Raw genomic sequence first — 14,894 nt, 5'->3', positions numbered from 1 at the left:
GAGAGAGAGAGAGAGAGAGAGAGAATAAGAAAAGAATGCCAAGAACATATCACCACTAAAATGTCAAACTGAAGAGGGCCACGCTGCACAGAGCTGACAGGGAAAGTCTCAGCAGAATTAACCAATCATCTAAGAATGTGAGGCTTTGTACCTCTAGCAGGGACATCATAATAACAAATTACTATAGCAAAACCCAAAACAGAACTAATAACAGGAGAAAATCTGTGAAAAACCCCTGGGTTGGGGTGCTTTCCTGGTCCCAGTAGGTCCCCCCAATGATAAGGACACTTGCATAGCTGGTTGGGATTCACTCGAGTTCTCCATAACGGTGCAGACAAGCAGTCGTTGCAGGATTTGGGGACATACTGCCAAGAGGATGCAATTAAAAGCCCTAAGCGTCTACCTCCCATTCCTTCCTCTCGCACACACTGGTGGCCTAGACGGACCCCAGCCAGGCACTGTTACTCCTTGGAGAGTCCATCTGACCAACCCTTTGGACCTTAGAGAACGTTTCTTCCCAAAGTACACCCTTCATTCCAGGTCACTGTTTTATGAACCTTATAAAGATCAATTCTATCTGAGGAATTTTGTTTGCAGTGGTTTTCCCCAAGATGTGATTATTTTTCATTTGCTATGCTAAAGGCTTTCAGGGATTCTAGACTTTTCCTTCACCCCCACTTCTAGTTCCCTAATCTCGGGTCAGGAGTAAGATACTGAGCTCCTATGACAAATGAAGTGCCACCAGATTGCACTTTCAAATGGAAATGTGTGTTTCTCATAAATGCATCAAACTGCCAGGATAATAAGTTACAAGGGAAGGACAGAATTCGAAATTGTTTTCTGTGTGTGGGAAGATGCAAAACTAATGAGGTGCATAAGCACAGACTAATTAATGATGAGAGACACTCAGCAATGTGCTGTTAGCATTTGCTGGTCCTCTGTTCCCAAGGTTGCCTGAAATAGCCTGGCAGATCTGAAACTGGTTTTCTTGCTTCCTCTCTGACTATTGCCTCCTCGTTGGGACACAGGGAATGGTGGAGGCGGTAGCTGAGAACTATCATAATATCTGGGCCAAGAAGAAGAAGCTGGAGCTAGAGAGCAAAGGTAAGTCTGGTTCCCAGCATCTTCCCAGAAGGTGAGCCAGGGGGCTGGTGTGTTTCCCCAGAAATGCAAAGGAAGAGCCAAATATTTTGTCATCTCTTGCTTTCCTGGCCCCAGGTGGTGGCAGTCACCCTCTTTTGGTACCATATGACACCTTGACTGCCAAGGAAAAGTTTAGGGACCGAGAGAAGGCACAAGACCTGTTTAAATTCCTCCAGGTGAACGGCATTGTGGTTTCTAGGTAAGTCATCTTCCAGGTGATGTTAGTGGGAGCAAAGCTGGGCTTGTGGGTGTGGTCTCCCCTCTCCAGGTAGTTGCTCACCTGCCTACATAGCAGATCAGAGTAAGGACAGCGGTTGGGCCTTTTGAAACAAGAAAATGTTTACTTGGAGGATGAAGCCCTCTTTTCTGACATAAACAGGACTGGTCGGTAGCAATTTTTCAAAATCAGTTACAGCATTGAGTCGTGACAAATTATACACACAGACCTGGAACATTTAATTTTAACTTGAAGCATAAACATGCATTCATTCACAAATCTTGTGCTGTAAGCCCACGCCTTTTCTTCATATGTTGTCCTGCCAGTTGGAATTATAAACCACATCCATATTGCATCCCCTAAGCTTTGGAATTTGGGCTTTCTTAAAGAGTAGTGAGAATTAAGGAACAAACAAAACAATGTAAGTGCCTTAACTGAGTATTCTTCTCAATGACTTTTTTTTTCTTCCCCTATCTTTTTCCAGTTTTATCACCCATACCTACTCCAAAAAACGATGGGTTTGGAAATTTGCAATTGGAAGTCTTTGCAAAATACGCGCCTTAGTTCTCAGAATCATCAGTTCCCTTTGCACTTTTTATTTTGTTGCTTTATATGGTGTGTAATTAAATTGCATAATAACAGTATAGTAAGCATAACTGACAGAAACAGTCTCTGTGAACGAAGGGAACTAAATGATTCTTATGAAGACGCAGCTCCACTGGGGAGACCGAATGAGTCATGGTCCCCAACGACGTTTTATCTCACCCTTAGGTTTGTCAGAATTATGTAGGGGAATGTCTTCGAGGAGAATGTCCTTGGCTGCTTACATCTTAAAAATAGAACCAATTTTCTCACTGGTCAAATGCTGGTGGTGGGCTGTGCTACATAGGATCCCGCTTGCTGTGTGTGTCCCTTATAGAATGAGAAACAGGCTAGCGGTGTCCCTCTTCTGATGGAGCCGTTCCTCCTAAAACCAATGTTTGCTGAGCCAGGTGCTGTTTTCTTCTTTTCGTTTCCTATAGAATTTTTGCCATTGAATGGCACGAACCCAAATAAAAATCTATACAAATATTTCTGTTGTACCTCACACGAAAAGATAGCAAAACGTATTTGTCATTTTGTAGAGCAGCAAAGGTCAGGCAGCAGGAGGCAGCCTCCCGGGAAACTGAGAAAGGCTCCCATCATCGTTTTAATCTTGTTCTTAACACCAAGACCAAGGCGTACTGTGATTTGCTGATAAATGACTTGCTCACAGAAATGGAACATTCTTCTTTACTGTAACGAAACAGAAAATCAAGGAAATAGGAGGGGAAAAGGAGAAAGAGAGTTGAATTTAGCCAACATAGTGGTCATTTACCATGTGCCAGAGCCTGTGGGGGCACTGGGTGTGCCGAGCAGGACGGGGACCCTGTCACCAAGGAGATCTCCTAGTTTCCTGCGACCCACGCCATAGACCTGCTCCACCCTCAGCTTCCCCATCATTCAGTGACAGCCCTTTCTTCCCGGTGCTCAAGCCCAAAACCTTGACTCCTCTGTTTCTCCCAAATGACATCCAATCCTTCAGGAAATCTTGATGATTTCTTAATGAAGACGCAACTCCCACTGGGGAGATTCTCCCCTGAAGCTACTCAGAATCTGACCACTTCTCATCTGCTTGGTACTGTCACCTTCATTCCTGAAAGACCCTCCTACCGAGGTACCCGGTCGCAACCCTTGTCCCCACAGCCAACCTTCTATCCTAGCAACTAGAGTAATTCCGCTGCAGTGTACGTCATATCAAGTCATTCCTTTATTCAAAACTTTCAATAGCTTCCCATCTCAGAGCAAAAGCAAAATTCGAAGAATGGCACACAGGGTCCTAGCGATTTACTCCACTGCCTGCCCCACCCCACCCCCTCCCCACCCTCCCCCACCCTCGACTGCCTGCTCACTTCCATGCCATCCACACTGGCCTCGGCCATATTCCTTCAGTTCGTCATGCATGTTTCCGCCTCAGGACCGTTACACCTCCACTCCCTATATCCGGAAAGCTCTTTCCCCAGATGTCTATGCGGCTCACCTCCTCACCTCCCTCAAGCCTTTATTCCGATGTCCTCCTCCCAATGAGAGCAACACTGATTATTTAACATTACAGTCTTCTCTCCCCCACTTCAGAGGCACTTCTGGGCCCCTTCATCCTGCTTCAATTTTTCTTCAAAAACTTAACTTCCAGCATCCCATGTAGTTTCTGTTTTGTTTTATATATTGTTTGTGTTGCCTATAGCTAGCATGTGAGTTCCATGAGGGCAGGGGTTCTTGCTTGCTTCTCTGATTTCTCCCCAGCTTAATATTTGTTCAGTGAATGATAAAGATCTTTTTGAAAAATCTTTTCAGGGATTATTGTAGTACAAGTATACCGTGCTCACAGAAGCAGGTTCCAAGTGCAAGAGGAAATCAGTCAAATGTTGAGTCAGGTCACTGAGCCAGAATAACCATTAACATTTGGAAAATTAAGTCGGCACAGGTAGGATTGCTGATGCACCGAAGTCACGTAGTTATCTCTGTTACTTCCTGGGGCTTACCGGTTTCCAACCTAGAGGTATGAAGGATATGGAACTGGATGCCTCCTCCATGGAAAAGAGGTTTGCCTATAAATTTTTGAAGAAGATCCTGAAATATGTTGATTCTGCTCAAGAGTTTATTGCCCATTTGGGTAAGTATCATTGTGAAATATCACAAACATGTATGCTTCTCATAATATCAAAGAATTTGATATTTTGTTGTCAAGGAATGATGCTTTCATTCTGCATCTGGTCATGATTCATTTAGACATATAGTTCTGGGGAGGAAACAGTGGCTGAGATGTCCCCCTCCCCACACTTAAAAAATCAGTTTCATCCTTGGTTTCCCTATTGGGTTTGATTGAACCATTTGTCATTTTTCATATAACTCATCCTATTTTAATTTTCCCTTTGTTTTGCTTTGTGACCATGGGCATATGACTTAACCTCTCCTAAGCTCCTGTTTCATCAATAAAGTAGAGAAAAAAGGTAGTGAAACAGTTTAGAGAATTGACACAAGAAATAACTAACCAGCATAGCTGTAAAGTATTTTGTAAAATATAAGATACTTTGTAAAATCAAATGACCTTTTCATGGCCCTTAGAAGAGCTGCTCTGTTTCTAAAATTCTATCTATGACTGTTTGGTTTTTGTTTTTTTTAACTCCGGCCAACTTTGTGTTACTTGTATCTTTGCAGAAGCCATTGTCAGCAGTGGGAAAACTGAAAAGTCGCCCCATGACCAGGAGATCAAATTCTTTGCCAAAGTAAGTTTGACTCTCTGTACTTAACCAAATCACTTTCTCCTTAGGATCTATACAGTTTTGGGTACAAGTTAAGCTGGCCTAACAAAGATATCCAAAACTGTAATGGCTTCAGTCAGGGCAGACATGTATTTCTCTGCTGTGGAACAGTCCGGAGGCAGGTGGACGGTCCAAGAGGCAGGCAGCCTGCTCTGCTCCACACCATCACCCAGGGACCCACGTTCTTCTCTGATGCTCCACCATCTCCTAAGATGTAGTCTGTGTCAGTGTGGTCCAGACAGGTTTACCTGTACCATATCTGTGGGAAAGGGAGGAAGGAAGGGGCAGGGCAAGCTGATGCAAAGGAGACTGGGTAATGCATTCTCCAGCTGGGTGATCTTGTACGCAGCTAAAGCACGGGAATTTCTATTGCTAAGAGAAAGAAGGAAAGAATGAATTTGGTTGCCAGTAAACAGTCTGCCATACAACCCTACTTAGAGAACTAATTGCATGTGAGGCATGGGGTACCGTCCTCTGAGAAGCAGAGACAGAATATGCAAGGCTAGTAGTGCTAGGCCAGACCTGTTCGATGCTGTGCCCAAGAAGCCACATCTCAGGGCAGGTGTCCCTCAGAACTCCCCTGGAAGTGCTGGCTCGGGTCTGTACTCATTTTTCTTTGGGCCCTTAGTTGGTGGCCCTGTCCTTTCACATATCCCCAAGGCCTCCAGTTTCAGGCATGGAAGAGGAGAATGTGTCAGAAACTGAGATTCACTGGGTAGAGTTTTTTGGAAATTCCAGGACCAGTGTTCAGAGGCTTTTTGCTCATTAAGAATGAACTTTTTCAAAGGAACCAAGTGAAGGGCTTTGGCTAGCTTCCTAGAAGTTAATTTCTGGTGGATTTTCCAGGTTCTTCTCCCACTGGTTGACCAGTACTTCACCAATCACCGTCTCTTCTTCCTGTCATCCCCTCTGAAGCCCCTTAGCAGCAGCGGGTATGCCTCCCATAAAGAGAAAGAAATGGTGGCCAGGTGAGTCTACAAAAGAAAGAGGTCATAGTGCTGATGTGATTTATATAAAACCCCATATTCCTGGGAACTAAATGGTGAGTCTTTTGGAGAAATGAACTGTAACCTGGTGATTGGTACCTCAGAGGTTTTGACTATCGCCTTGGTTTTGACAGTAATATTATTCATACTTATCTGTGTATTAATTTGGCAGCCGAAAGAAGTGCACCATTTGGAGGTTTCAGTAGGGCCTGGGGAAATTTTATATACTCAGGTCAACTCCTACACTGAAATTTAGAAAAAAGACAAAGGTAATTCGGAAGCTTGAGAAAAGCAAACATACAACATTGAGAAGAAACAGAGTAACACTGTTTTCAATCCCATTCTCATCAGGCTTTTTAAGATTAAAATCTTTTAAAACAGAATCAGATTTTACAAGTTCTGGTGTGGATGATTTGAGATTTGAAATCTAGAGTGACATAATACAATTTGAATTCCTAATAGGAAAAAATTTTTCATCAAAAGCACCAGCCTCTCTTCTCATGCTACTGGGCATGGCCTGTGGGTGCCTCAGCAGAGATAAGAACAAAGGGCATGCTGTCCGATCAGACTAAGAGACGGAGGCCACCATGCCTCAGGTTCTCTCTTTGATGTATGATGTATGAATGGCAAGGAAGGGGTTAGACTTCGAAATGGCAAAGAACTGAGGACTGTTGTGAAAGCAGACTATCAACTCTTTCCCTAGCATCCACTGATGGTGGACTGTGCACATTATACTTACTAAGGGCCCAGCTGTCAAACATCACCATCTTTGGGAGGATATTCAATCTTAGGATTGACTATCTATTAAATATCTATTAAATCTATTAAATATCTATTAAATCTAATATCTATGAAAGTCAACATGGCTAAGCAGTGAGCTCAATTTTTCGTATATGAGAGTTGTTGCCTGCTTGTGTATCATTGTGAATTATCACAATGCTTTAAATTCTAAGAAAACTTCCTGCATATTATGATCTCTGTTTTGCAGATGAGGAAACTGAGGTTTGATCAGGTTCACTGCAGTGCCTAAAGTGACCCAGGGAGTAAGTGAGGGCAAGAGGGAAAGTCCAGTTCTCTCTACCCAGATCAAGTGCCATTTTCCCTGCACTGTAACCTCAGTTATTCAGATAGGAGAAACCCATGCTATCAAGATGAGATACACTTAGAATCAGTTACTGACTACAGAGTCCGTAAATATTTTCAGGATGCACCAGTGTGCATTCTGTAAGATGTTAGGGAATGGGGGAACAAAGTGAGATATTCAGATAATCCAACAGAGGGCAGGTGTGTCTGTTTTCTTCATCTTTTTTTTTTCTTTTTTTTTTTACATTATTATGAATTCATGGAAATGTAACATTTGTTCAGCCAGGCACCATTTGTAAGGGCTGGAATAGAACCCGGAGCTGATCAGCCTTGCAAACAGCTTTCAGATCCATCCATGCGCTCACTGCCCTCCCACAGAAGCAGTCGTGTCTGTACTGAATGTGCTCACATTTCCAGACCCCTCTTGTTTGCACCCCTCACCCTTGCCCCATCTCTTCTGTATGGAATGCCATTCACCAGTGCTTCCCAGACTCTTCCCCCCGGGATCTCTTTAAAGTATCACCTTCAAATTCTGAGATGGGAGGGAGGTGCCCGGAGAGCCTGGCCCCTCACTACTCTGGGCTAAGGATGGTGCTTCTACTTAAAACAGGGTCCCCATGAGGCACAAGAAGGGACCTTTGGAAATTTCAGGCCCTGGCCTTGGCGTACCTCAGATAGCAGGTCTGATAGCAAGGGGAGCCCCTAAGTTCATGGTTCTTCTCAACCATGTGCTTTAGCTAGAAAAGGTCATTTTGTATTTCTAAAGAGCATGTTTCCACTTTGAAGCATTTCACCAGAAATAACTGCGGTTCTCAGCCCCTAGGCCTAAAACCTAGGGCCCATCAGAAACATTTATGGGCTCTTTGATAACTGCACAGGGCCTCTATTAGATGCTGTGGAGAAGAAAACAGTAATTGGCAGAAAATATGGGTGGGAAGTATGGAGTAGGGTCAGAAAGCACAAAAGCATAGCAGATGGGCTTTCCTCGCTTCCGTGGACATGGCTAGGACAGCAACCGGGTCAAGCCCGGAGAAAAGCAATTTCTTACCAAGGTTTTTGTCTCAACACAGTAGTGCCCATACCTAAACCATTAACTTACTTCCGGTCCCACCTTCCTGCCCACCTCCCAACTAAGGCCTCACACCCCCAGTGAAAGCTACAAAACGGTTTGGCATCTCACTGCAACAATGGAAAAATGATGCTTCCTTCCAGAATGCTCGTTTACTCCTGCATGTCATACAAATGAACATTTCAGCACATAGAGTACTAGCAAGAGATGGTTTGCAACAACTGGCTCACTGCAAAATACTGTAACTGTTGCAGAAGGATTGTTTTCTGTAAGGTTGGAGCTGCCTGCAAGGTCCCTTTCGTGATTCTCCCATGAGACAGTGGGAACCACGTTTTCCTAGTGTGGTCCAGAGGATTCCTGAAAAGGAGCACTGCACCTTCCCAGAGCGCCATACTGTGCTCTTTGTTTTACAGCATGGGGGTCGGGGGTGGAGCGAGGAACACATTAGTCTTTGAATCTCTGTACCTTTTGGACTCACGTTCTTTTCTGCTTTAGCCTATTCTGCAAACTTGCTGCTCTTGTGCGACACAGAATCTCCCTCTTTGGTGAGTGAAAAGAGGTTTACTAAAGGCTGCACCCCCCCTGTAATTATCCTGAACTCGCGTTTTGCCCTTGTCTGCGGCTCCTGCAGACAGCCTGAGCCTTGGGACGTAGGTGTCACCTAAATTCGCCACAGAAAATTGGTCTGAAGTATGATAAATGACCTCTCCATCCCTTTAACAGCTCAGATTTTCCACCCCAATGAATGTTTTAAGCTCTGCCTCCAACATCCATCATGAAGCAGATGTGTGAGGCCAGAGATAAATGCCTTGTCTCTGAACATGGCACTTTCTGGGTGGGTGGTTTGTGCATATTGAGAAGATTGCATATGAAAGAAAGGCTGAATGGTGTGGGGAGTCACAGGTGATATTTTTGATTCTAGGAAGTGATTCTATTACAATGGTGAGCTGTCTTCACATCTTAGCTCAGACGCTTGACACAAGGTAAGCCTGCCCAGTTTTTTTCCAGTACTTTCTCAAGATTCCCTCTCCAGCCGTCTCTTCTCACTTATTATTGTACTGAAGAGATGACGTGTCACAGCTCTGTAGGAGCTGGAGAGAGAGGGGACACAGGGAAAGATTAATCTTACCCTGGCGTTAGCACTCTCGGTTTCCAGTTCACATGGTGGAGCCCACCATCGTGGCATATCCTGAACGCTAAAAGCTGAGCATTTGATCAATTCTTGTCTTCTTTTACTGAGAAATTCGTCTTTCAGAAGACAAATATATAATGTGGCAAAGTGTCAATTTGTACCTAATACTCCACAAAAAAAGGAAGAGCTGCGGGACGGGTGTCGAGGCCCTAGCATCATCCTGGGAGAGGGGAACCATAGCACGCTGAAGTCAGATGGCCGCCGAGGAAAGAAAAGCAGGGGGATGTGATTACCAAATAATCAGAGACAAAGTTCGGTTTGAGCTCATGGCCTGGGGGTCTGGTAGGCAAGATGGCTGAACAGGAACAGAAATCATGTGTGTATACACACACACACACACACACACACACACATATATAATTCTGGTAATATAAACATATTTGATGAGATAAAAGAGAGGAGCAGTGAAAAGGACTGACAGGGAGCTTTCTTTACACATTATGTTGTATCCTTGTCAAAGTTGGAAGGAAGACACACATCCCAAAATCCAATGTAGAAAACTGGCCCCAACCTAAAAGAGGGACCAAAAGATGAAAATCCACCACAAGGAATAGTTACCAAAAAAAAAGAAAAGTTAAGGGTAATTAAAGGGGATTTCAGATTTAGGGGAGAAACAATCACGTTGTAGAGATACTAGGACAGCACAAAGTTTGCAGCATCAGACCAAAGCTTCCCAATTGAAATCCCTTGCAACTGGGACAAGGGATCTTTTCTCCCAGAAACATGCGGGATGCCTTGACAGAGAGTTCACTTTTTTAAAAAATGTAGGTCGGTGTGTTTGATCATCATTCCTGAGAAAAGCAGTGACTAGAAAGTTAGGAAGATGGTAGGTAGCTCGGGAATACTTACAGGATAGAAGCAAACCTCACTGACTTTATTTCCTTGTTTTTATTCTTCTGGTTGGTTGGATGATGGTCATGAAAATGCTGTAGATAAAAAGCAACTGTCCTTGGAACAAGCCTATCATAATCTTGTGAATAAGATGTAGAAACATGGAAAATATGACTTGAAGGCTTTGTTCCAATTCTGTTTTATAAAATAGTTTTGACAGAAAGCCTCAGAGACCCACAGCGAATCTCCATGCCCACTTGGTTTTTTCAGTGGTCTAAGTTGTCTGTTTTGAAAGGCGCTGATTGTCCCTCTCCCTTCCCCTTCTCCAAGCTAAGACATCCCTGCAAGCTGACAGAAATCTAAGCTTCAGTTGATTTATTTCTTTGATCTCTCTCTCTCTAAGAGGTCCTGCATCATAGGAGAGCTAGTATTTCTACCCAGGCCTTATAAAAGTTGCTTATCCTATGATGAGCTGCAAGAAAAGCTCCCCTCACCCTCCTTTTAATTAGATATTTAAAGAAGTATGTAGCCAGCCACAAGGTGATACACGTAGCAGGTGACCAATATCGGTTTTATTCTAAATCGTCCTCTACATTTCCTGAAGCCTTGAGCACAGATTCCCTCAAACTGAGCCCACTATTCAGTCGCCAGCCCCCTTTGGGACTGTGTGATCCAGGTTTCTTCCTGGATGCTCACCGCTCCCTCCGTCTCTCCTGACACAGTATCATCGGGTGACCGGAGTGTCAAAAGTCTGCCCAGGTTGCAGAGCAAGTCACCAGTTTCAAGAAGGGGGTTGGTTGGCCAAAGATTCGGCATATGCTTCTGGTTTTGAACATTGATTGCTTACAGGACTGTCATGAAGTCAGGCTCAGAGCTGGTGAAGGCTGGGTTACGAGCTTTCTTTGAAAATGCTGCAGAAGACTTAGAGAAGACTTCTGAAAACCTGAAGCTCGGGAAGTTTACCCATTCCAGAACGCAGATTAAAGGCGTTTCTCAGAACATTAACTACACCACAGTGGCGCTGCTCCCCATCCTGACGTCCATCTTTGAGCACGTTGCTCAGCATCAGTTCGGGATGGATTTACTCCGTGAGTCAGACTGCTGTGTGGCATGGATTTATATGCACGTGACCACAGACAGGAAGTGTGTGGCTCATTCATGGAGGTGGCCCTTGAGGGCAGAGTAGAGAGAGAATTATTCCGCACGTTTTTCTTCTTAGATTTAAAAATCAAGTAGTAGACTTGGAGGGGAAGAAATCCCCAGATTTGAGTATCTAACGTTTCATCTCTTCCCACTGTTATTCAGGACCAGAATCTTCCACCCACTAGTTTAGCTCCCAGTCATGGCGTCCCCACTCAATTTGAAAAGGTTTTCTGAGTAATCAATCCAGCAGGAGATGTAGATTTGTTGCCAGGGTTTTACAGACACCAGTTTTTCTGGTAAGAAGCCCTAACTTATTCATTCAATGCCAAGAGCAGGGGAAAGCTACTAACATTTCCTTATCTGAGTCTTCAGCAGGTCATAGTTGGTCGGTTTTATTTTAATTTGCATTGAGTACATGTACAGCCTCCTTGTGCAAATATTCTGCCACCAAGCTTCAGATGCACACTTTAAATGTTGGCATGTGGTTTAATGTAATTTAACCAGTTGTCAATAGCTAAAGCTGTCTCTCCCATATTGCTGAACAACTGAAAATCAGTTATTTCCATGGGGCTGGGGTGGGGGGGTGAAATGGGGGAACATCCAAACTTATTATTTCATGTCATGGAAACAATGTACCTGCTTATTGAAAAATAAAAAATGAAATTAGCTCTCATTGTGCTAAATTAGTCCCAGCATTGTTATCAGTTCCAGACATTAACAGAGGCATGTGGACTACAGATTAAACTCTGGGCGTTCCTGAGCAGAGCATGCCTTTCCCTTAGAAATCATGGCAAAATCATGATCTGATTGAACTGCCTTTGGGAAAACATCCATCAGAGTACTTGCAACAGGTGGACATGAGGAATTTTGCTCTGTCTCTGAAGAGGTAGAGACATTGTACATATCTTCCTAAGAAATGAAGAAAGAAACTTGAGATTTCTTGCATTCTTCCTTTCAAAGGAAGAAAATATTGCTCTGGATAAAATTTGACTACAGTGTCTCCGTCTGTTGGTGGTGGTGGTGGTGGTGGGAGGAGGGGGGGAATTCCATATGGAAGAACTCATTGGTCAAATGATTCCTTTCCCTGACAAGCAATGTGATCTACATCATAAGCCCCACAGAGGAACTGGGATGGCTCAGTGGAGGATATTTTCCTGCCAGGGTTTTCTCTCCCTGTTCAGCAACCAGCATCTGGGTAGTAAGGGGCTATATTCATTAAAAAGAGAAGGAAAAGGAGAAATATCTTTGGTTCTTGGGTGATGCCAACACATTATTTTCTGCTGGTGGACCCTTTCCGTGTGAGGGAGGTGGAGCATTGGGATGGCTACACGGTAATGACGGCTCCTTTTTGTTCTTTTCAGTGGGTGACGTGCAGATTTCATGCTACCACATACTGTTCAGCCTCTACTCCCTTGGGACGGGAAAGAACATCTATGTTGAAAGGTAATTAGTAAACAGAAGAGGCTAACACATTCAGGCTCAGAAAAATGTTCCTTGCAGTCTTTAAACACTTAGTAATAGCATCTTTTCAATCCAACAACATCAAAATGCTCACTGAAATGGGATGGCGATCTTGAACCTAGGTTATGAAATATGTACGGCAATATTAGGAAGTATAATGAGGCTGTTGAGATTTATGACTCCTGTGGAGATATCTGGCGAATGTATGTGGCAGGAGGAACAATATAGCCCAGCTAAATCACGTGCTCGTGGCCAAAAAATGTCGAAGAAATAAATGTTTGTTTCTTCAGAACCGCAGTTTCCATGTAGCTTCCAGAGTTCTTATGATGAAAGCTAACTGAGAAGCTCAAGGAACATGAGGCAGTTGCTTTAGTGTTTAATGAGATTCTGCGTGATACAACCGCGGACCTTGACCATTCTCAGCTGTCAGATCAGCTATAGTTGTAAACAAGGCCACACTTTGTAGCAGAAATGCCATTCGGGAATCTTGAATCTGCACAAGCTGATTTGCAGAGGTGCTTGGGTTCCGCATTTGTTCTCTAATCCGCCTGGAGCCATGGGGGCCTTTGGTGACCCCTCGCTTTTCACTATCGAATGCCATGTGTTGTGCTGTTCTGTTTAAATCCACGGGGAAGATCAGAAGGATAAACACAGTATTAACCAAACTCTGGACTTAGTCTTATCCTTGGAAGACTTTATTTCCCCCTTTTTTTTTTTTTGCCCTTCCAAATGAGTAGACTGGAAAGAATTGGATCTGTGCTTAAAATTGCTTAACATCCCTTGGCACCTATGTCCCGCGTGCCTCCTCCGTTTATGCTTTTATCAAACAAACCAACAATAAGTCCTGTTTCACATCAAAACATGCATAAATTCTAATGGCAGTTCTCAATAAAGCAAAAACAGATTTTGGCTCCTTCCTTCAAGAACTAAAGAACTAATGAGTTGAAGTTATGTACTAGTAACCAAAAAATGTTGATGAAATGTCTGTCTTCATGATCACAGCTTCCAAATAGCTTCCAGCATTCAAGAAATTAGTACAGGAACTAATGACTAATGTGTTTTGATTATGATTTTAATTCCTTATAGTTACATAGCTTTCCTTATTATTTTAGATAACATATGGATAAATAGCTTTGTCATTTAGGAATAGGAACCAGGCAGACAAAACTTTCAATCGTATTTTATACCAAATCGACAAGAGAATTAATAAAATGTTTTTAATTTAATACTGAATTTCACTTAGGGAAGGTGTCTTTAACTCATTTCTTCCATTAAGCATTTGTGAATATTTTCTCAATATCTTGTTGTCTCAGTTTATATGTGTGTATATGCATACATCTTTCTGTATGTGTATGTTTCTTTGTATATTTTTTTCAAACTTATGCATTATTCTCTTGCTAAAAAAAAAACGAAAGAAAGGAAAAAGCCAAAGAAAGGTCAATTCTGAAATGTCAGACCAGAAAAAGATTGCTCTCCATATGCCTTTTTATACTTTATTCATATATTCATTCCAGTTTTATTGCCTGTCTGCTCTCCATAGCACTGTGAATACTGGTGCCAGTGTCTTACCTCTGTGGTAGCAGCCAAGGTTGAAAGAAGCACCTAGATCAAGATTGTCCCTATTGCCTCTCTGATGGTTAATGAAGCAACGAAGGAACTGAAAGTTTTAAATCCTAGAGTTGTGATGCTGCCACTATTAATGACTTTTATTTGCTTATTTTCTTTCTTTTGTATTGGGAAAGTAAGATATACTTATTATAAAAAAAATTCAAACAGTACAGAAGTATGTAAAGTTCAAAGTCTACTGTTTTCTTCGTCCCAGACCACACTCCCCCCACCATACACACACACACACACATACACACACCTGGATCTAATTCCCAAAAGAAGCCACTAGTAACCATTTGGTTTGTTTCATTCCAAGTGTTTTCTATACCTTTGCATTTTTACACATGTGGTATCATAATATTGCTTTGTAACATTGTCTTGTTGGATGAAGCTAAAAACTGCATTTCTTTATCATAAAACTCATATTTTAAAATTCATTATTTAGATAAAATAATCATTAATTCTCTACTTAAGAATAAGCAAATTTAGTATACTTATATTCCTAGCTACTTAACCTTTCCTTTTTTGCTTTATAATTTCTTAAAATATTTACATTCTATTCTAGAACCAGTATTCTCTGAGTTGTTTACATGATTTAGTATATAGCCAATTCTTTGGAATGCTGACCTTCCCATTCCAAAATTTTTATTTTTATTTATCTCTTAGTTGACCAGATTCATCACTAAGTATTTCTTTCTATAAGTGCTCTCACTCTTAAGTCTTTGCATATTTTGGAATATCATCCCTTGATTTTATATCTGAACATTTTCCACAGTACAAAATCCTTGGGTAATAATTTTCTTCCCTCAGAAGCATATAG

The 14,894-nt window shown here is 42.5% G+C and overlaps 1 protein-coding gene across 10 annotated transcripts in view; it reads left to right on the top strand.

The window, feature by feature from the left end:
• Positions 1–14,894, top strand: part of RYR3 (ryanodine receptor 3) — a 481,902-nt gene that overhangs the window by 391,193 nt on the left and 75,815 nt on the right. For all 10 annotated transcript variants that reach the window (XM_088797123.1, XM_088797126.1, XM_088797122.1 and 7 more), the window contains 9 exons: positions 1,029–1,104; positions 1,219–1,342; positions 3,937–4,052; positions 4,598–4,665; positions 5,548–5,669; positions 8,335–8,384; positions 8,762–8,822; positions 10,712–10,950; positions 12,367–12,448. In XM_088797123.1, coding sequence (XP_088653249.1) covers positions 1,029–1,104; positions 1,219–1,342; positions 3,937–4,052; positions 4,598–4,665; positions 5,548–5,669; positions 8,335–8,384; positions 8,762–8,822; positions 10,712–10,950; positions 12,367–12,448 — 938 coding nt within the window. The remainder of the gene's footprint in view (positions 1–1,028; positions 1,105–1,218; positions 1,343–3,936; positions 4,053–4,597; positions 4,666–5,547; positions 5,670–8,334; positions 8,385–8,761; positions 8,823–10,711; positions 10,951–12,366; positions 12,449–14,894) is intronic.

Source organism: Rhinolophus sinicus, chromosome 3 (assembly GCF_057876585.1).
Source record: "Rhinolophus sinicus isolate RSI-liver-muscle chromosome 3, RSI-T2T, whole genome shotgun sequence".
Lineage (NCBI taxonomy): Eukaryota > Metazoa > Chordata > Mammalia > Chiroptera > Rhinolophidae > Rhinolophus > Rhinolophus sinicus.
Note: the sequence above shows the minus strand (reverse complement) of the source record. Positions and strands in the feature narration are given on the sequence as shown.